The 23,080-nt window shown below is 40.7% G+C and overlaps 1 protein-coding gene across 4 annotated transcripts in view; it reads right to left on the bottom strand.

Moving 5' to 3' along the window:
• Positions 1 to 5,609: 5,609 nt before the first annotated feature.
• The window catches only part of LOC126106316 (YLP motif-containing protein 1-like), a 432,507-nt gene continuing 415,036 nt past the window's right edge, over positions 5,610 to 23,080 (bottom strand). The window contains exons 22-26 of one of the 4 annotated variants that reach the window (XR_007523332.1): positions 16,617 to 16,737; positions 6,478 to 6,650; positions 6,060 to 6,198; positions 5,794 to 5,955; positions 5,610 to 5,702 (exon numbers count right to left, since the gene is read on the bottom strand). Coding sequence is in view for 1 of the 4 variants with exons in the window: in XM_049912551.1 (XP_049768508.1) it covers positions 16,618 to 16,737 (120 nt within the window). In the remaining 3 variants the exon portion in view is untranslated. Of the gene's footprint in view, positions 5,726 to 5,793; positions 5,956 to 6,059; positions 6,199 to 6,477; positions 6,651 to 13,816; positions 14,022 to 16,616; positions 16,738 to 23,080 lie in introns of those variants that run through there. The other 3 variants (XR_007523330.1, XR_007523331.1, XM_049912551.1) reach the window with 3 other exon arrangements.

Genomic DNA, 23,080 nt, shown 5'->3' on the forward strand with positions numbered 1-23,080 from the left:
CTATGGACGTTAGCCATCTCCAGGACACCTCCATCAAGACCAGTGCAACAATTTCAAAGGGGGGAAAAGTGTTGTGACTCGCCGATCATTCAAAGTGCCGCCGCGCAATTACGCGCGTCCTCTACGTGCGGCGCTGTCTGCCAGCCATGCAGCAGCTGCGCCACCTAAGCGGCCAGCCGAGCAGCGGCCGCTAGACTGGGACTCAGTGCTTATTCGAATGCTAACGTGTACACATGTCAACTTACTCTGTGACTTATATGTGTTGTTGTGTCGTTCCGAAATATGTGTTAAACTTGAAGTTCTAACAAAAATAACTGTTTAGTCAGTAACTAAAGCTCTCCCTGATCATGATACACAGTTAATGCAAATAACACAGTGCCTTACAGTATGTATAGTCCTCAGTGGAAACCCATTAGAATAATTAATGACTCCAAAACCAATATTTCTAAGAATGATTTAAATGGATGATCTGAGACACAATTTGTAATGAACCAAATGCTAACATAAAATTTAACATACTCCAGAATCAATTCATATCATTATTTGAAAATAGCTTTCCATATAAGCTTACCAGAAGGACATTAAACAGACATGTATAAAATCATGGATCACTAGAGGGATTAAAGTATCTAGTGAAAGGAAAAGAAAATACCTTTTGGCAAGAACAAGTATAGATCCTGCAGTACTCACATAAAATCAGTAATTCTAAAGGTTAAACCCCTCTGAAAGGTGACAAGAGAGATGTGAATAACTACCAACCTGTTTCACTGCTGGCATTATTTTCCAAATTTTTTGAGGTGATGTATTCTAAAATAGTATCTCAGCAATAATAATATCCTCAGCAAATCACAGTGGGGATTTAAGAGTTGCTCTTCTGAGAATAGCGTTTGCATGCTCACTCACAGCACTGCACAAGCATTAAATACTAAAATAGTGCCAGCTGGTATTTTCTACAGTATATCCGAGGCATTTGACCGAGTGAATACAGTATTCTCCTAAGAAAATTGAAGTTTTATGGGATTGATGGTATAGCTAATCAACTGATAATGTGATATCTAACCAAAAGAATGCATTAAGTCATACTTAGTAATTCAACAAATATTGTCCGGGGACATTATTCTGATTTGGAAGAAATCACATATGGAGTTCTCCAAGGCTCAATCTTAGGTCCACTACTGTTCCTCATATGTATAAACAATCTTCCATTTAATACACAACTAGCAGAATTAGTTCTTATTGCAGATGATACTAGCATTGTAATGAGTCCAGTCATACATACCAAAACTGAAGAAATGGTAAACAGAGTCCTTAAGAGAATTATTGATTAGTATTCTGTAAATGGTCTCACTCTTAGTTTTAAAGACAGAACGTATTCAATTCTGAACATCAACACATGTCAATACCAATGATATGTGTAACACATGGTGAGGAAGTAATAAACAAGGTGGAAACTTCAAAATCACTAAGCCTTTAAACTGGAAAAAGCACATTTTGGTACTACATATGGAATAATATTCTGGGATAACTTATCTTTAAGAAAGAAAGTCTCTGTTGCTCAAAACTGTGTCATAAAAATACTATGTTTTGCTCACCCACAATCATCTTGCAGACATCTGTTCAAGGAGTTGTGCATTCTGACAACTGCTTCACAGAACATTTATTCCCTCAAACAGTTTGTTGCAGATAATCTGCAACAGTTCGAAGGAGACAATGATGTACATAATTACAATACCAGAAGGAAAAATGTTATTCATTACTCCACATTAAGGTCCTCCCTAGCCCAAACATTGGTGTACAATGCTGTGACAAAAATTTTGATCACTTACCCAGTGATATCCAATGTCTGACAGACAGCCAAGTAAAATTTGAAAACAAACTGAGAAAGTTTCTCCTTGTTCAAACAAATTTCGGGCTTGCAGCCTGTCGTCATTCAATACTTTGCACGATATTTCAACTGGGCACCTGCCAGTCATCTTCAGGTGAGCCGTCGCAGACTGGTGAAAACGTCGTCCATTCCGCAATATATAGCGTACTGTAACTATTCTGCGCATGCGTCAAAAACTTGATAGTTGAACCACACTGCCGGCCGGCAGCGCCCTCGCTGGTGGAATAGCGGAACTCAGTCGCCCTCTGCGTTGCTGTTTGCCACAGCGGTCGACGCACTCTGTCGTCTTCGATTTGAGCATATCGTGGAGATTATGGGATTCCATGCACTGTCCAGCTGGCAGCCGCTGTCACGGTTCAACAGATTTTCCGCCAGTCGTATTTCTACGGATTCTTTAATAATGGAGTCCCAGAAAGACGTTGCTGTGGACAAAATCATTGTTTTCTCATACTCCATTGAATGTTCAGTAGAAATACAATGTTCAGCAATAGCGGACTTGCTTGCCTGCAAAAGGCGGGTGTAACGTTGATGTTCAGTGCAGCAGTCTTTCACGGTGCATGTGGTTTGACCTATGTAAGCCATACCACATTGGCACGGTATCTTGTAAATTCCGGCCTTTCGTAGTAACAGTTTGCCCTTAACTGATCCCACAAGGTCCGCAATCTTCAATCTTATTTTATGTTTAATCAAGAATATTTTGAACAGACTGACGGTGTCGCCATGGGTAGTCCCCTGTCTCCTTTGGTGGCCAACCTTTTTATGGAGGATTTTGAAGAGAGAGTGCTTGAATCAGCTGCCCTGAAGCCAACAGTTTTTTGGCGGTATGTGGATGACACTTTCATAGTGTGGTCTCATGGAGAAGATAAATTAATGGATTTTCTACATCACCTCAACTCCATTCATAGCAACATCCTGTTCACCATGGAAATGGAGAAAGATGGTTGTTTGCCTTTCTTGGATGTCCTGGTTCGAAGGAAGAATGATGGTTCTCTAGGGCATTCAGTTTACCAGAAACCCACTCATACTGATTTGTACCTGCAAGCATCGAGTTGCCATCATCCATCACAAACCATGAGTTTGCTTAAAACACTTGTTCATAGAGCTCATACTGTCTCAGATCTAGATAGCTTACCTCAAGAACTCATCCATCTAAAGACAGTATTCAGCGAAAACGGGTATTCCATCCGGCAGATTAACAGGGCACTAACAGTTAAAACTAAGAAGCAGGAAGTGAATAAAGAGGAGAACATGCCAGAACAATCTTTAGCTTTTCTTCCTTTTGTTGGCAACACTTCGTTTAAAATAGCAAGAATCCTCCGAAAATTTCAGGTAAAAGTGGTTTTCCGCCCACCATCAAAGATTGCGGACCTTGTGGGATCAGTTAAGGGCAATCTGTTACTACAAAAGGCCGGAATTTACAAGATACCGTGCCAATGTGGTATGGCTTACATAGGTCAAACCACACACACCGTGAAAGACCGCTCCACTGAACATCGTTACACCTGCCTTTTGCAGGCAAGCAAGTCCGCTATTGCTGAACATTGTATTTCTACTGGACATTCAATGGAGTATGAGAAAACAATGATTTTGTCCACAGCAACGTCTTTCTGGGACTCCATTATTAAAGAATCCGTAGAAATACGACTGGCGGAAAATCTGTTAAACCGTGACAGCGGCTACCAGCTGGACAGTGCATGGAATCCCATAATCTCCATGATATGCTCAAATCGAAGACGACAGATTGCGTCGACCGCTGTGGCAAACAGCAATGCAGAGGGCGACTGAGTTCCGCTATTCCACCAGCGAGGGCGCTGCCGGCCGGCAGTGTGGTTCAACTATCAAGTTTTCGACGCATGTGCAGAATAATTACAGTACGCTATATATTGCGGAACGGACGACGTTTTCGCCAGTCTGCAACGGCTCACCTGAAGATGACTGGCAGGTGCCCAGTTGAATGCGAAGTATTGAACGACGACCGGGTGCAAGCCCGAAATTTGTTTGAACAGTCAATTCGCCGGGAAAATTTTAATATTCACAAGTTTCTCCTTGACTGCTTCTTCTATTCCGTGAAGAATTTCTGTTAGTGTAATGTGTAAAAGGTGGTGGGTAGAAATTGCTAACTCACATCTGTGTATCTTTCTGCTTAAAAAAATAAAAATAAAAAATAGGAACATTAGAAATGTTCAGCATGTAACCACATGTACAAATTAATCTGCAATGCGAATGTCAAGTGAGTCATTCCACATCATTATGATTTATCATGCAAAATGATCTATGGAACATTAAATTAACTAACTTACATTCAACTACTTTTGCACTTCACGTAATTCCTAGCCTTGGAAACGAACAAACTATCCTTATGGCATATTTTGCATATATCCACTCAACAATGTCTTAAGGGATTTTTTTTTCCAATAATATTTGGTTTTCACCTGTGGTTGTCAAGTAGGTACCTCTTCAAGGTGTTAGAGATTGTAGCTGCACTGCCACAATACATATATATTCACTAATGAAATTCATCATAAGTAATCCATTACATTTTGAGAGGAATAGCCTGTATTTACAACACCATAGGAAAAAATGGCCATTATTACCTATTACTAAAACTCTCAATGGTTCAGCAAAGAGTTCAACATGCAACAATAGAAATTTTTTGGAGATTTTACCAATAACTAAGATTTCTGACGCATAGAAAAGCAAGATTTAAATCTAACTTAAAATCATTTATCCTGGATAATTTCTGCTATTGAACGACTTTCTATGTAAAAACTGGTTGACTGAAAAAAACACACACATTTGTTTTGAAAGTGTTGTTGCATGATTCAGACTAACAAAATAATATGTTCATTTGTGTTAATACTAATCTTGTACACATATCCTGTAAAATGATTTGTTTCACATAATTTCTGTAAAAGAATCTTTCAAATGATATGTGGAACATGTGACCAACTTAGCAGTCATATATCACACAATGTCACCAACCAAAATGGTTGTTTTAGTGTATGTGTTCATGAACAAAAAACTGTTGAACTGTTATGCTATGCAAAGTCTTCTGATACTGTCACTCTAATATGTAGCTAATGGACAGAAAATATGTGAGCAAAGTATATATTCCTACACTTTATATGACACAGAAATCACAATCCAAATGTTATGGGCTGTAAAGTGTCCTGAGAGTATCACTGCTACATAATCATATGTTTTAATGCCATAAAGAATCATAAGACCACAATGGGATTTATGTCTCAACAGTTCTGTGCAATGCTAACAGCAACCCACATTGAAGCTAACACATTTCAGGAATACCACACAAGCCTTGGTGAAGCATTAACACTTGGTAGCACATTCAACTCTATCTCCGTAAACCCTTATAAATAGGCAGATTGGAAACACAAAGACACTTTGAGCGGGGAACACTTTCAGTGTTTAGAGCAGTTCACTTCCTATGAACCAAGTGAAAACAAAAGTAATTTATAACAGTCAGTTAAAAAAGATGTGGTCATCACACATATTGACTATGGTGATTGTATTACATTACATAAGTTCATCAACCAAGATTGTTGTTTCAATGTATGTGTTCAGATGATAGTATAAGCAGCAATATATATCACAGAATGTCAGCTAAATCATACACACCATCAAAATCTCTCGATAGTCAGTGGGATAAATAATTACAACAGGTGTATCTATGTTTAACATTATTAATGATTTATTCAATTAATTACATCAATGTCATCATCATCATCATCATCATCATCCTCATCCTCATTACCTGACAATATGTTGTTGATTTCAACCACAGTACTGAAACAGTCACCTGCAACAACACAAATACTGAACCTAAATCAATAATGAAGGTTTACAAAAAACATATATGAAAAGAAAAAAATATGTAGCCTAGTACTCACTCTTTTGCTGATCATGATGCTGCATCTTTGTGTACAACACACTCATCTATCACTTCGGATATTTCACCAGGTGAAGCTGCACAATGTTCATAATTCTCAAACACTCAGCATGCTTAGGTGTGAAGTTATTTATCAGACACAGCTGATCCTCATCATTAGACTCTACAAAAACAAGTGAAATCATTAGGTTTGCATCATATTTACCTAGAACAACATGCTGACGTATCAGATCATGAACCTTAATAATAATGCAGTCCTGCACTCACTTGTTGCTGACAGTGATTCTGCATTATCATGCACAATGCAATCCATTTGGATAATCCACTATGCAAAGCTGCAATATGTCTTAAAATCCTCAAACGCTCAGCCTGCTCAGGCATGAAGTTATCGATGAAGGATAACAGTCTGCAACAATTTGTGAAGTCATTAGATTAGTATGAAAATCATGTACAACACATGTAAATGGGATGTTAACATATATTCTGAATGTTTACACACAAATACATATAAAACACTACTCAGACTGCTGTGATTGATGGTTAACATCAACTGACAGTGTGTCACTAAGCAGCCCATCATTGCCGAATACATTAGCTCAGGTTGTACATATAATGAATACGTAGATTCTCAATTCACAAACGAGTTTAACTTCTGAACAAGGAGAATATCTGTTTCAGTACTCACGCTGTGTTGACTGCAAAACTTTCTATGTCATCTTCATCGGGTCATATATGTACAGTATAGTGAATCCATCATCCAGATCACCGAAGACTTCCCTCATACATCTTCAAAATGGAGTAGGAGCAGTGATAGCTCTAGCATTTGGACTGGCTGGTCGCTTCATTCTTGCAAGACAACTGAAAGCAATGCATCAGGCTATGAAACTTACATACTATCAACAGTAGCACAATGTTGATACACAAGATGTAGCATCTCTAAATTTCACCTCCGGGCTTTAAAATAAAGTGAAGCTTTCAGACTATCATAATATCATTAACAAGAAGGGACCTGGAGCTTGATCACACTAAGAGTCTTTAGTACCACTACACACAGACCCTTCAGTTGTTGGGAGAGGTAGATTAAGACATGAATAACTTTTACAACTATAACCTTGATGAAAGTGTACACTTTCAGACTCCCACAATAACAGTAACACAAAGACTCTAGAGCTAAGAGTCACTCATGATAACAGGGACCTCCTCTACTAAAATGAAGTTCAGTACAGTATAATACGTGCATACAGGTACAGTGAAATTTATTGTTTTCATATGTAGTTATAATGGTATTGTATAGGTTTATGTAGAGAACTCTTAAAAGATTCATCCAAATTTCTCACAATACTGCCAATATTGTAATGACTGCTCATAATAAGTTATTTATTAAGTGTGGAGTTATCACTAAGTGTGCATTACTGTAACTGCGCGAAGGTACAGTACGTTTATATGGACTCTGTTCAGGCAGGCATGTATGTTCTATATTTGGTTGGATCATATTTGATGAAAATGTATTTTTCATCCACTGCTGTACATTATTTTTCTCATGTGAAGATGGTTGTAATAACCAAAACTGGTAGAGAATAAACATAGAATTGTACTACTGCTAGCACAAACATGCATTTTTCAAAATATATATGATCTGTAGAGTCAACTGCGAAAAGTTCATACATATATTTTTCCATATAGTCTGTTGAACGAGAAAGGCATTTTTTCCAGCGGACTAGCAGTTTCTCAATTCTGTTTTTGCAAAATGAACGTGGCTGTGACAGTAGCCACTTGCGCACAAACACTTCGACAGTGTCATTGTATCCAAATCTGACCTCCAACTACTTCATTTAGTGGTCCAAACAAATGAAACTCAGTGGTCGATAAGTCCACTGTAGGAAGGATGTTCTAGAGTGGTCCAGAATTAACTCCTCAATTTTTTGTGGAGTTCAGGTAGCTGTGTGGGGTCGAGTGCTGTCATGAAGCACAATCACGTCCCAGACTGCAAAGCACACCTCTTATGACAATATGTATGGTTTTTACCCTTTTTTTTGTCCAGTTTCTGGAATCAGTATGCAGCATTCATAGTACGATGTTTGTGGAGAACAGTGATGAGATCATCTTTAAAATAAAAAAAAAAGTTACGACACCCTTCTGAGAGACTGTTTTTGCCTTTGACGGGTGCAGATTCGTCCTCTGTGAGCCATTCTATACTGCTTTTCTTCGATTCTGCAATGTAATGGTGACCCAAATTTCATTGCAGACCACAATCTGGTTCAAAAAGTGTTCCCTTTCAGTTTTGTGGCATGCAAGGAGCCGTTTACACATCTAGAGACGATGAAATTTGTGGTCTGCCATGAGAAGATGAGGCCCCTCCTTGCAGACACTTTCCGAAACCCAGGGTCGTCAGTAATGATCGTCTGAGCACCACCATAGCTTATGCCAACCTCAGTAGCAGTTTCAGCAACTGTTACTCGGCGATCGTCTTCCATAAGATGGTTGACAATGTAGATGTTTTCCTCAGTCATGCTAGTCCTCAGGGAACGTCAGTGAGCTGCATTATCAACTGTTTCTCGTCCTCATAAAAATTGTTTGTGCCAAGACTTGATTCTTTCTCACGGTGTTGTCCCCAAACTGTGCCGCAAAACTTTGGGTGGTTTTATGTCCTTTATTTTGAGAAACTTGCTCTGACATTGAGATTCTGACAAAAGAAACATTACGACGTTTTAGGCATCAAGAACAATAACTGGAAACGAAAGCAACCAGAGCAGGGATCACGCTGCTTTGCAAAAAAGGTTCATAAAACAAAAATTCTGGTTTACATTTTCTTCACTCTCATAGTAATGTAAATTCGAGATAGAGAGGGTACAAGATGGTCCCAGTTCTACTACTCCACAGATCATCCTGTACATAGAGACGACTCGACAGCTCCTGAGATATTCCAAACAGTTGTTCCATCACAACACTCATTATAGTGTCAGTCAAGTCCATTTTATATGGTGTGATTGGATGCTTTTCAGATGCTTCCTTGCTGATTTTAGGCCTTGATGCTGTCTCTCACACAGATGAACTTGAAGAATTTACCATGTAGATAGCTGTAAAATGCACCACACACGTTTCAAAGCACTAGTTATTTCGATCTGGCTTCCTACAACTAAGTTGAAGACTATTAGGCAGTTTAGAGCAAAAGCATAATACATATTTATGGGGTGGGAAATCATCGATAGATTGTCATATGATGAAGACAATGATGATCAAATGATGAAGGTGATGTTATAATTAATTAAACAAATCATTAATAATATTAAAGATTCATACACCTATTGTAATTATTTTTCCACATCAACTGACTATATTGTTGAGATTTTGATAATGCCACAGTGTATCATCTATCTGATGTTCTGTGATATATATTGCCAGTAATAGTATCATATTAACACATACACTAAAACAGCAATCTTGATTGAAGACATTATGCAATATATCACTGCTAGTAGTATTGTGTGAATATACACACCTATTAGACATGTCAACATTATTTAATACCTAAAAACTAGTGTCGCATTATATGATCATCATACTCAATCTGTGTGATAATCGTATTCATTTTGATTCACCGTCAGAGTTCACCCTTGTCCATTTGCAGACTGTTCTGAACACGAGAGCCCTTCCTGCTCAAAGTATAGTTTTGGTTCCCACCTGTTTATTTAGAAGGTTTGTGAAGATGGAGTTTAATGTACTGTCAACTGTTAAGGCTTTACTGAGTTACATGAAATATGCTTGTCATGTGTGAACTTCAGAGTGGAGAGCGGTTAGTACATTGCTCTGAACTGTTGAGATACAACTTCCAGTGTGGTCTCATGATTCTTTATAGCATTCAAACCTATTACTAGAGTGTAGGAGTGGTACTTGCAGGGTATTCAGATAGCGTAGACCTTGAACTGATGTTTCTATTGTGGCTTCTACTGCACACATACTTTAAAACAACAATCTTGATTGATGAAATTATGTGATACATGGCTGCTAGTACCATTGTGTGTATGCTTTTAGGTATGTCAGCAGTTAAAACTTAGAGCTACTTTAATATTATAGTACCAGTACACTCAGTGTGTGATAATCACATATGTTCTGACTAATAGTCACGGATCACTTTTTCTCCTTCTCAATGGATTATAGAAAGTTAATCATTCTGAACACTACAGTGGTTCCTGCTCAATGTACAGTTAAATCTGAATGTTTGTAAGGGTTGTGAGAGTGGAGTTTAATGTACTTTTAACATTTTATTTGACATAGATACACTGCCAATTGTTAGGTTGAATTACACTGTATATATTAGGCAAAGATACCTGCCATCACAGTCTGCCATCTGAGGGTTGGGTCACAGATGTTTAACACACCTATGCCACCACTGCTCCATCAGCTGCCAAACATATTGCATACCGTAAGGCCATGTGTCCTGACTCTCAGTGTAGAACAACCTTTAATGAAGAATGCATACACCTCTTCAGTGTGTACAATTCAGAAGTCTGTGCCAACTTTAAAATTTATCACTTTCAATGAAGTGTAAATGCATTCCTTCTTATATAAGAAATGCATGACCCGTCTAATGCCTGTATGGATAGCACAGTGCTCACCACTCTTTCCCATGGAATATCATAGAATGTAACAATATCATAGAATGTAACAACAACAGGATACAACTTGGCATTCATGTCATTGCTTCCATCCATTGCCAAAGAAAATGGTCCATTCTGAAGGCACTTAACAGCTTTATTTACAATGCATGTCATTTTCATGCAACTACAGCTATACTTCTTTGCAACTTCTGATGTGAGAAACATGTTCTTAAATGGAGCACCAGCACAATCAGCTACACTTAAGGGCACATTGTGCTCCACAAAAAAGGAAGTAAACAGATAATCTGCCCTAATTAAGACAATGTCAACGTTTGCAGACTTGACAAAAAAGCAATTTAACGTGACTCACGTGTTTACCGCACTTTACATAATTGCTTAAATCATTTCTTCCACCAAGTGCAATATTAATATCACACCAACATACCATGCAAAAGGCAAAATTTTCTCTCTTTCTTGGTTTTAGTGCATGTGCATGGATCAAACATAATTAGTCCACATGTGGGCAAAGAATATGGGTTAAATCACAAAAAGGAACTGGAGCGGAACTAAGAATTTGCAGAGCAGAGCCTATTGACACGTAAGATACACATGAAAGAACTGTTATACTGGCTTTAAGTTCATTTCCAGTGATGACGTAAACAACACATGGTTAACACTAAAAATCATATGGAAGAATGAGCTATCAACTACTGCAGACTTGCCTTCAACCCATGCAAACAATCGATTGTACAGAAGCGGGGTGATTATGGAATGTTAATGTTTCACATTTTTGTCTGCAATGCCATAAAATGACACTGTCCATCTGGAAAGCCATAAAATGCAGCAATTTTTTAAATTTTACTGATAAACTGCAAGGCAGGTTTGTTACATGAATTTTGTAAACACTTGATTTCATATATCTCCTGTAATCCACCAACGGTTTTTGTAACACTACTGTACTGCGTACAGAATGTGGACAAACATGCTGCTAAATCACCTACCCTATCGATACTGTCCAACTTCTCGGTCTATATCAAAAAAGTATGTTTGTTGCAGCCCTTATGTGGTTACAGTACCAGAATTACATCCTATTAAAGTTTGTATGGGAGGTGCACCTAGCATGCATAGTACGTCAGTGTGCCAGTATGTAAATAACGTGTCATTTGTGGAAATATCTCAGATGAATAAGTAGCCTGAAACCGTTCATTTCTGAAATTACAAAAATCATATAGTCTTGTGAATGTGTCTGAGAGATACATCTTAAATCTATTTTTGTGTTGACTGTTGTGGAGGCGCACTGTCTCAGAGAACAATAGAGGACAGATAACTTCCTGTATTCCTAGCTCATAGCATATTGACACAAACATTCTGTGGGCTCTAACATCCAAGTAAAAGCAGTCAAATGCTCAATTTTACAGTAGGCAGATGCCTCTGCAATGCGTGTGACATTTCTATAAGAAGAAATGTATTTACACTTCATTAACCCTTAACCTGAAACATCTCTGAAATGTTTGTAACTAGAAACATGTGGTCTCTCAGACCACCTAATATTTTATATCACAGAACTCCACATAAGTTGACATAAATCAAGTAAAGAGTCAATTAATTTTTGTTATAAGTAAATTTAATACTTTTCAGCCCATATAAACACTATGTTGTTTAAATTATATAAAATAAACATGAAATATTACAAGTATGTGTAGTCATTCAGTGTCATATTTCATATGATTTTATCCACTGTTACACCAGACAATATATTCCTAAATATAAATAAAATATTATAGAAAATGTAATGAAAGATAATAATCAACTGAACTGAAATATTAAATCACACCTGTTTGGCACAGTCAACACACATCTTTTTGCTGCATTCCAGGCAAACTTGGTGACCACATGTGATGCACTTATACGCCGCTTTCCTCTTCTTGGATGCAGGGCATTTCATACATGTCTTCCTTTTTTCCATTCTATCACTTGGTGTGCCTTTGCTTGATTGCTGAGTATCTCCCATAACTTTATGCATCATTTCCTTGATATTTCTGGGTAAATTTTGAAATTCTATGCGTCTTCCTAGATGTGGCTCTATCAGCTCCATGGCCAGCCTGTTTGAATTTGAGACGAGTTAGCAAGGGGGTTTCCTCTGTAGCACGAACAATACTGTTCACCCAACTGATGTTTACAAGTATGTAAAAGACTGCCATTGGGCGGTGCCTTGTATGTCTGTTTGACGAATAATTGGCACATTTCATGTCAAGCAAATCTACTCCAGATTTCGTTATATTGTAGTAATAAATAGTTTCTGGCTTATTTTTTTTATGGTATCATTTTCAATAGAATGATGCATTGAAGACACAAGAATTACTGCCTTGTTTCTCTTAGGAACAAATGAAACCACTGTTGTATTCTCAGAGAATCCACATAATGCTGACCGAACTGGCCGACTTTTATCAGATAAAAACTCTTGGGGGATTTCGCGTTTGTTCTTTCTGGCCGTTCCTACATATGTTAGTCCTCTCTTTCTCAGCTCACAAATGAGTTCTATAGATGTAAACCAGTCGTCAGCGGTAATGTTTCTGTTACTTCCTTCTGCAGGTTTGCAAAGACGTAAAACAGCCCGAGTTGGTTTGGCAATCTTTTTCTCTTCTTCTGTCAGGCCACATCCGTCACTATCTTTCCCTGAATATATGAGTATGGAGGCATTGAAGAGGTAAGCGCACCCAGAGTCTGCCAGGCACATAATTTTTATGCCGTATTTGACTGGTATGCTAGGCATATAAACGCGGAAAGGACATTTTCCCCTGAATAGTACTAACATTTCATCCAATGTAACATTGCCTTTTACACAGCGTAACTGCTAAGAATTGAAAACGAATTTGTCAAAATTGTTTGATATTGCAGCTGCGTGATCTGACTTCTTTCTTTCGTCTCTGGTAGTCGCATAGTCAAGTCTCAGGCTGATTAGAAACATTACATAGCGCTTTGCCGACATTGTCACCACAAATATAGGGCGATCGGTCAGATCCTTTTCGAAAAGAGACAACAGTATCTTCATGAGACAATTTGAATATTGATGTCATCATCAGAAGGCCTATGAAAGCCTTGATTTCAACGTTGTCAGTATCTCTGTAATTGGACAGATTAGTTGTTTCCTGCAGCTGTGCCCTTATTGTATTCAGTTTCACGTTTGTTTTGAAAACTATTTCACCTATCATGTCATCATCAAATAAATTCTCCCATATTTGAGATTCAGTAGGACTTTTCCCAAACTTCAACTTTTGGCTGTTAACCAGTTATTCCTCCTTTCAGAATGTTGTGCTCTGGTGTTCTCATTCTAAGAGACTCAGAACGTTCCCATTGGAAATTATTTTTACCATAAAAGTACTGTGTTTGCTGTGAGGTATTATCTGTAGTATAGACCACTTCAGGCTCTTCTTACAATAAAACATTTTCTGTTTCATAGCGACTATCAATTATCACGAAATCTGGATCATCGTCAGAATTGTCAAATGTGTCGTCATCGATCCCATTTTCCTCTTCATTGAAATCCCGTAACTGCGCTTGCACCCAAGCTTCCAAATCTGGATTAGTTGCAGATATGTTACTCTTCTTAGAAAGTCGATCCATGTTATACCTGAAATATGACATAAATTCACACATAGAAGAAGGCGCTATGAAAAAACAGCCACTGGAAGAAGAATATGTCGTAATTAGAAACATGCGGTGTATTGCACCTGCCAAATTCTTATACGTAATACGAAACATGCAGTATCTCAGGCACACAACTTGGTGCTCTCCTCCAAACAATGCTCTGTAAGTCTCCACTGACGAAGTACAGCTGATTGTTGACTGCTGCTTTACACGTGGCAAGTATTGCGGCGAAGGTACTGGGAAAGTGAAGCCGCCCTTTTTTGGAGTGCTGCCACACTTGACTTTTAAAATAAACGAGGGGTCTGAGAGACCGGTGTTTCAGGTTAAGGGTTAAAAGTGTAGCTGTCCAAAATATAGCTGTCGAGCGCTTGCCACATTTAATGAGAGACGTCCTGCTGCAGGGGAGCAATGGCACGGCTTGCCGTGGCATAGCACCCAAGGACTTCGCGAAGTGCGTGGGACCTCTCTGACATGTGGAAGTGGTGCAGGAGCCCTCCTTGAGTGGTATTTGTTTAAATAAAGGCATAAGTGTTCCTATTGTAACACAGCACACAGTTTTAAACTTAGGACAAGTCAGCTCCGAACTTAGAGTGACAATTGTAGTCTCAGAGAGACGGCACAAATTGTTTAAGCATAGCACAAGTGGACTTACACTTAGGGCACGTCAACTGCAACATCATATGAGTATGGAAAAACAGTGATTTTCAAATTTCCCACTATAAACTTAGCACTGGATTCTATACACAGCACAAGTGATCCACCTACTATACAGGTGGCACCAGTGAGCTTGAAAATCTGATAACCATGTAGGCTGACCCTGTATGCCCAGGTCATGTGACAGAGACTGGCCGGAAATACGGAAGCGTCCGATCCCACCCGTCTGCTTTGACCCATGACGTCACAAATATGGCGGAAACGACCATAAACCACGATTCCAATATGGTGCACATAAAGTCGGTACGCACACGTTATAAGGACGAAAATACATCGAAAAACAAACACACACACTTTCCACAAGCCTAATGACACTAACGGGACAAGGGCGGAAAATGGGGTGTTTTTGGGTGGGGGGGAAACTAAATATAAACAAATTTAGACACCCACCTACATACAAAACCACACAAAACGACGAAAAAACCGACTTCACAAAACTCCCCAAATACCACTAAACACAATATCATCTGGAATCGGACACTTACTTGACCTATATAGCTCAACAACAGCTCCCGATCCCATAAATTAGGGTCCAACACTTCCCTTGGCCTATATAGCTCAAAAACATCTCCCGATGCCAATATCAACATACACAGCCACACATTGGGATCGAACACTTCCCTTGACCTGCGAACTGTTAATTTTATCCGTCATATCCATTCCTGAACAAAAACAACAATCGATTAATTTTACTAAAATTACCACACGATGTACAGCGAACAACACTAAATTAACCTTCACACAAAATCGTTAACTCACTGAAACGAATTCCACTACAAACACAGCCGACACTCGAACAATTCTGGATAATGAGCAAAAGCAAACTGAGCCCAGTACACAACACAAACGAAAATCCTGAACATACCACCAGAAACCACAACAAACCACAACACGACGTCATCTACAAACACGCCACACTCACAAACTAAACTCCGCGCCGTCATGACGTCACGGGTCAAAGCCGACGCGTGGGATCGGACGCTTCTGTCGACCCGACTGGCCTTGTATCTCCAGGTCGCCTTCTTGGAGCTCTGTCTGGGATTTTGACGTCATACAGGTTGATCTCGTGTCTCCAGCTCGCCATCTTGGATTTACGAATTGTGCACCAACAAGACACTCTCCTATCTTATATTTTTTAATATTCTGCCATTTTACACTCAGGACAACTGCCCTATTTGCACAGTGATGTCTGAAATGTGGGGAAAAAAACCATAGCACAACTGGGTTATTATGTTCCCAGCCATTTTGTACATAGGGCAACTGTCTTATGCCCGAGGGGTGCAGGAAAGGGTGAAAACTGGCAACAAGGCATAATGTCATCGAATATGTCATAGGGAAAGGGGATCAGAGGGTGAGAGAAATCTGGAAACAACTGAGTCTAGCCCCAAACAACTGAGTCTAGCCCCAAACCCGAACAGCCCTACTACTATGTTACCAGGGAACAGTTAAATATGTTTGCCTACACCAAGCTCGGCAAAATTTTCTGTTCAGAGTCCGAGTTAACTTCAGTGTCATCTCCACTTTGTGTTGGCAGTCTCCGGCCACTGTGGCCGAGCGGTTCTAGGCACTTCAGTCCGGAGTGGCGCTGCTGCTACGGTCGCAGGTTCGAATCCTGCCTCGGGCATGGATGTGTGTGATATCCTTAGGTTAGTTAGGTTTAAGTAATTCTATGTCTAGGGGATGACCTCAGATGTTAAGTCCCATAGCGCTTAGAGCCATGTGAACCATTTTTTTGTTGGCAGTCATATCAATAGCGCCGCCTAGCGGCCAACACCTGGTGGCTGTCAATTATCAGCTGATGAACACTGCTTATAAACATAATTACGACGTACCATATCAATGAATCAGTTGTTTTTTTTCGTACCTTAGTAGGTCACTGTGGTGAGCAGCGCACTGTGCATAACGGCGTGAAGGACCGGGAACAGAACTGTTTCTCTGCCGATGTCTGAGGGTGACAGTGAGTTCCACTGAGCTGCTTGCGTGTCCTGTGAAAGAAAGAAAGATTCTTGAATTAAATGAAAAACAATTTAAACAGATAATTTACTTGAAACTAGTTCATTTTTTAAAAAAATTAGGTAAAAAATTATATCCAATCAGTAATGTGTATAGAATCAGCCCTTAATGAGTACACTTCCTCACAGAAAAATCAGTGGCTCAGCCTCTTCTATTAATAAAAAATCTCGCTCTCTCTTTCGCCCCCCCCCCTTCCTAACTCACACACACACACACACACACACACACACACACACACACACACACACACAAAGTTACTCAAATTATGTTTACCTCAGTTCTCTCAACACATGAACTCGCAACAAACATTCACAATCAGCACCATACCGAGCAAGCATTCTCAATGACCAAGTCATCTGCGTCTCTAACACAACACTTCTCGATATGTGTGGCGACTTGGATAATTCTAAATTTGGTTTTTATGTGTGAAAAACAGATAACAACGAAAAGCCAAAACACTGAGAAAACAGCGTATATAATTAGTGCACAAAACATCAAGGATGCACAATGTGACAAAAAACAAATTTTCCACTAATTGTATTCTTTGGGAAAAATTGTACACAAACAATTACTTTTCAGGGTAAATAACATACTTTTTCCAATTACTTCGTTCATGGCAAGTTGCCAAGTCATAAAATGTGCATCTGGCCTCTACATACAACTTTTAAATGAATGCAGATTCAACTTAACAATCACAACAATGTAGACACAAATATTATAATGCAGTTTTGGGTATAAAATAGAAAACAGAAAAGGATCTGTAGTATTTCACTGAAATAAAAACGAGACCCACAGAACAGTGCCAGGTAGGTGCTGAAACCCGCATGAGTAAATAAAAAGGCACACACTGTGTTTTGCAGAGTCATTTTAAAACCGAAATCGGCCACTTCCGGCGCAACTGCTCGTCATCGCACATCATTGACACTGGTACTTTTTTTTGTTGGTTTACAGCACAGATTTTGCTGCTTGGACGAAACCAATATGGATGATACAAATTCCACGTTGCTAGCCTAGGCCTAGAAATAACTGTTGCGGCTGAAAAAAAATCTCCATTCACAATGCAGGTGACAGTGGTAGCGCATGCAAAATTTTGCCCAAGTGCAACGATGTGGTGGCCTATAGCCTACTGACTTACACTTGCAGTAACCATTAGTAGATTGAATATATTAATCTTACATACACAAATCAGCCGTTTTAATATACATAAATTTTATAATTAATCGTTTAACATCATAAGGAGTACAATAAAATTGAAAAAAATGAAACCACTGGGAATCGAACCCCAGCCATCAGTCTATGACTACCTGTTGTTAACCACATTTTTTTCCAGTGCAATGTTCCTGCTACCCACACGGAGAGGCGAGGCCCCACACAACTCCACGGTGGCTTAAAAAGGTCACAACAAAGAGAATTAGAGGAAACTTGTCTGTATTTGGCACTTGCAGACAACTGCACAATACCATTCATTAATGACGTGCCAAAAGCAAGGACATTTTCCTCGCCATCTGCAAATAAGTAACTGCGTGTCCACAAATCCGCTTCACAGATTTTGTTTTCATCTGTGGGAAGTATCCCAAGTCCGGAAAGAGGAACAGGTGACCAGGTATCTGATCAGGAGTCATACAGGTAATGAAGGCCACCATCTATCGCACCAAGAACTAGACAGCTATCGCCGATCCGTGCACCAGGCGACGATTGTCCATGTCCAGAAATTCACAGGCGACACTCATTGGGATATCTGCAAAGTTAATCCTGTGAAAGCATGACCAACATGCTCCCCATTAACCGTAAGGAACCATGCAGACTGGACATCAATAGCAAGGTAAGGAGCACATACCAATCGCCAGACAGCTGTCCAGTCGACGTGGGGATGCCATCCTCTCAACCACAATCAGTGTCCTGTTCTACTGAAGAGAGCCACAGATCGCCCTCATGGTCATTAAGCCCATGTGCAATAGTGCAGTATGGACATAGTTCAATTCAAGGAAAAAAGAGTTCAAGGAGAAAAGAGCGGCAGGACACCTCAATGCTGTATAGGGGCTCAGAGAGCCTGGAGAAAAAGGACTCTGAAACAGGATGTTGAGGCGTCACAGCATTATGTGAGAGCCACGAAAAGCGCTATGCTGTGTCAGGGACATGATACAGCCCTAAACTGGTCCTGCTTACCGGGAGCGTGAGAGTCTCGTACCTAATCTTGAACACCAAGTTGTGGCAAATGTATGAACTCAGTGCCACTAAAATGTGATAGGCAATGGGCTGCAGAGTGGGGAGTGTTTGCGCCACATGGGAGATACATGACGCCAAATGTCCACTAACATATTGTGTCCACTGTATAAGACCGAGGGCCAATAAACTGTGATCTAGGAACTCAGTTCATACTTGGGAATAGCAGTTGAGGGCTGCCGTGCGCCACAGATCAGCTGTGACATTGAGTCCTAAGCATCCAATAGTAGCAGCTACACACAATGCAGCAATGCTATCCTCAGGAAGCCCTGAAACTGTAGCCAAAGCGCTCGATTTTCGGACGTTACGGCAGCTACCAGAAGCTTCGCCACAGGTGGTAACCCAGGACAAGGGCTCCCTGACCTCAGCACCATTACAAAGAACTAGAATGGGATCATCTACATAAGGAAGGCAGAAAAAGATATCGCCACCTAGAGACATCTCAAGACGGACGCTGACAGAGGCTCCAGAGAAACAGCATACAACAGTGCAGGCAGTGGGCAGACTTGATGCACCGAATGATGGATCATGCTGGAGGAGCGATACGGCCATTCATAAGACGTTGCTCCATGACTTCAACGTTAGTATCACGGTATCCCATACTGTGGAGCACCCTTTCCAGGTAGTCGCGATCGACTGATCAAAAACCTGGCTTAAGTCAAGAGTGGCAAAACACTCATGCATACGACTTCCATTAATGTTCATACAACTGATGATGGACAGCGTTTAAACACCACATGCAATATAGGTCTGCCCTTCATGCACATTATGTTACACTGTACTCACTACTCTGCCAAAAGTGTGGCGGTCTCCTGACTCCCCTTTGGCTTGGTTCCTGGGTATGCAACAATGGATCTGCTAGCCAATATTATACAGGGCTAAGTCCATGATGCTATCAAGGCAGGTCCTACAAACAGATTACTTGGTCCTGACGGCTTCCCACGAGTTTTACTGGGTATTTGGTCCCTGCTGGCGCCAGCACAGACGGAAATTTGTCGACATCTTATGTAGTCCATCGTGCAGATTCCCGACTTGCTCCTCGATGGTCTTCTCATTCCAATTCATAAGGCTTGGGGTACATCATAAATATGTGATTATCGCCCCTTGACGTTTCTCAACAACAACACGAAGACCTTTACTCAGCTGTTGGCTGCACAGTACATGGTTTCCCTTGATCAAACCTCTGCCGTCTGCCGTCTATCGCTATTGAGACGTAATCGCACTTGCTCAAGTTAGTCGTATGCGTGGACTTTTTGCCCCTCTTCATCTTCAGACAGGTTTCTGATCATGACTATGTGGATGGAGTGCTCTACAATATGAGATACACTGATACTATGAGGTGCATTCAAGTTTTAAGGCCTCCGATATTTTTTCTCCGGACTGGAATGAGATAGAAACATGCGCATTGTTTTAAAATGAGGCCGCGTTCGTTGTCAATACGTCCCAGAGATGGCAGCACCGTACGGCTGATGGAATTTTACCGCCAGCGGCGAGAATGAGAACTGTTTTAAATACTTAAAATGGCGACGTTTTCCTTACTTGAACAATGTGCAATCATTCGTTTTCTGAATTTTCGTGGTGTGACACCAATTGAAATTCATCGACAGTTGAAGGAGACATGTGGTGATGGAGTTATGGATGTGTCGAAAGTGCGTTCGTGGGTGCGACAGTTTAATGAAGGCAGAACATCGTGTGACAACAAACCGAAACAACCTCGGGCTCGCACAAGCCAGTCTGACGACATGATCGAGAAAGTGGAGAGAATTGTTTTGGGGGATCGCCGAATGACTGTTGAACAGATCGCCTCCAGAGTTGGCATTTCTGTGGGTTCTGTGCACACAATCCTGCATGACGACCTGAAAATGCGAAAAGTGTCATCCAGGTGGGTGCCACAAACGCTGACGGACGACCACACGGCTGCCCGTGTGGCATGTTGCCGAGCAATGTTGACGCGCAACGACAGCACGAATGGGACTTTCTTTTCGTCGGTTGTGACAATGGATGAGACGTGGATGACATTTTTCAATCCAGAAACAAAGCGCCAGTCAGCTCAATTGAAGCACACAGATTCACCGCCACCAAAAAAATTTCGGGTAACCGCCAGTGCTGAAAAAATGATGGTGTCCATGTTCTGGGACAGCGAGGGCGTTCCAAAGGGCACTACGGTAACAGATACACCCTACGAAAATGTTTTGAAGAACAAATTCCTTCCTGCACTGCAACAAAAACGTCCGGGAAGGGATGCGCGTGTGCTGTTTCGCCAAGACAACGCACCCGCACATCGAGCTAATGTTACGCAACAGTTTCTTCGTGATAACAACTTTGAAGTGATTCCTCATGCTCCCTACTCACCTGACCTGGCTCCTAGTGACTTTTGGCTTTTTACAACAATGAAAGACACTTTCCGTGGCAGCACATTCACCAGCCGTGCTGCTATTGCCTCAGCGATTTTCCAGTGGTCAAAACAGACTCCTTAAGAAGCCTTCGCCGCTGCCATGGAATCATGGCGTCAGCGTTGTGAAAAATGTGTACGTCTGCAGGGCGATTACGTCGAGAAGTAACGCCAGTTTCATCGATTTCGGGTGAGTAGTTAATTAGAAAAAAAAATCGGAGGCCTTATAACTTGAAAGCACCTCGTACTGTCAAAGTCGTAATGTGTCTACTTCGTGCAGCAACTTTTCGTGTAGTCTACAATGGCAGTCTCACTCCTCCGTCATGATCCTGACGCCACCAAATGTGAGAGCCATAACTCCGGTATCTGAGAGATAGTCAGCTGCATCAGCGAGGGTACCACATGCAAGAGGACTGCTGCAGCACTACCAATAAGCGAAGCATAGAATATGTGTTCCGTAGAGCCATGGGGAGCACTAAAAGCAGCAGACACACGCCTTGAAGAAGGGCACAGTGAATGTTCACAGCATGTATCGTTTCATGGAGTAATATCCGTTTATAGTGCTAGTGAATGGTATTGAGATTGGCCAGAACTACGTGATTAGTTTAGAAAGCTGCCATCACCAGGTGGGCATGAGACACAAACATGGAGGACGCATAGGAAGCTGGCCGCTAGGCCCCCATGGAAGGGCACGTCACTGTGACAGGAAGGGAGTCGACCACACCAAGGGGATTCCGTCGCTCTTTACACCTCCAAAACATCCATCCTTAGGAGTCAGACGTCTCAGCAGGCTGGATCAGTGGAACACTTCCAGAGGTGTGCCCACAGGTAGCATCAGGCACAGAAAGGGGGCAACTGCATCAGATGAAGGTGGGGGAAGGTTGTTGGCCGGCCAGGGTGGCCGAGCGGTTCTAGGCGCTACAGTCTGGAACCACGCGACCGCTACGGTCGCAGGTTCGAATCCTACCTCGGGCATGGATGTGTGTGATGTCCTTAGGTTAGTTAGGTTTAAGTAGTTCTAAGTTCTAGGGGACTGATGACCTCAGAAGTTAAGTCCCATAGTGCTCAGAGCCATTTGAACCATATTTTTGAAGGTTGTTGTCCGCAGGTGAGGGCTTACCAGAGAGACGTTATGTCGTCCAGTGCCATGGCATGGGAGGACAATGCACCATTTACAACAAGCTGCCAAACGAACAAGACAGCATTTGTGAACCAAAAGGAACAGAAAACAGACATTTAAAGACGCTGACATTTCAATGTGTTTGGCATAGTTTTCTATTGCTGAACCCCAAAATCACTTGGGAATGTCTTAGAAAGCGGAAACTAGCTGTGAACAAACAAAATTGAGACAGCAAAAGTGGAAAATGCCACCTTATTGTAATGAATTAATTGCTGTGGTACCCATTACGTAAAAGAAAATTCATTTTGTCATATAGTCGCTTCGTTTATGGCCATCTATAGTCTTCTGAGTTACATGGGTAGTAATACTAACTAAATTGAATATATTAATTCTATGTACATAAGTCGAACTGTTTAAGCGCACACTGACGGAAAAAACTACAATACCAAAAAATAATTACTGTATAGTAATTAAACCTTTGGAATACGTTTGTCTAAGTAACATATTTAAGTGACTAACGATGCAAGTTGACAAATTAATGTCAGTGCGAGATAAGCCATCGCAAATGTGAATTACTGGT

This window comes from Schistocerca cancellata, chromosome 10 (assembly GCF_023864275.1).
Source record: "Schistocerca cancellata isolate TAMUIC-IGC-003103 chromosome 10, iqSchCanc2.1, whole genome shotgun sequence".
NCBI classification, from domain to species: domain Eukaryota; kingdom Metazoa; phylum Arthropoda; class Insecta; order Orthoptera; family Acrididae; genus Schistocerca; species Schistocerca cancellata.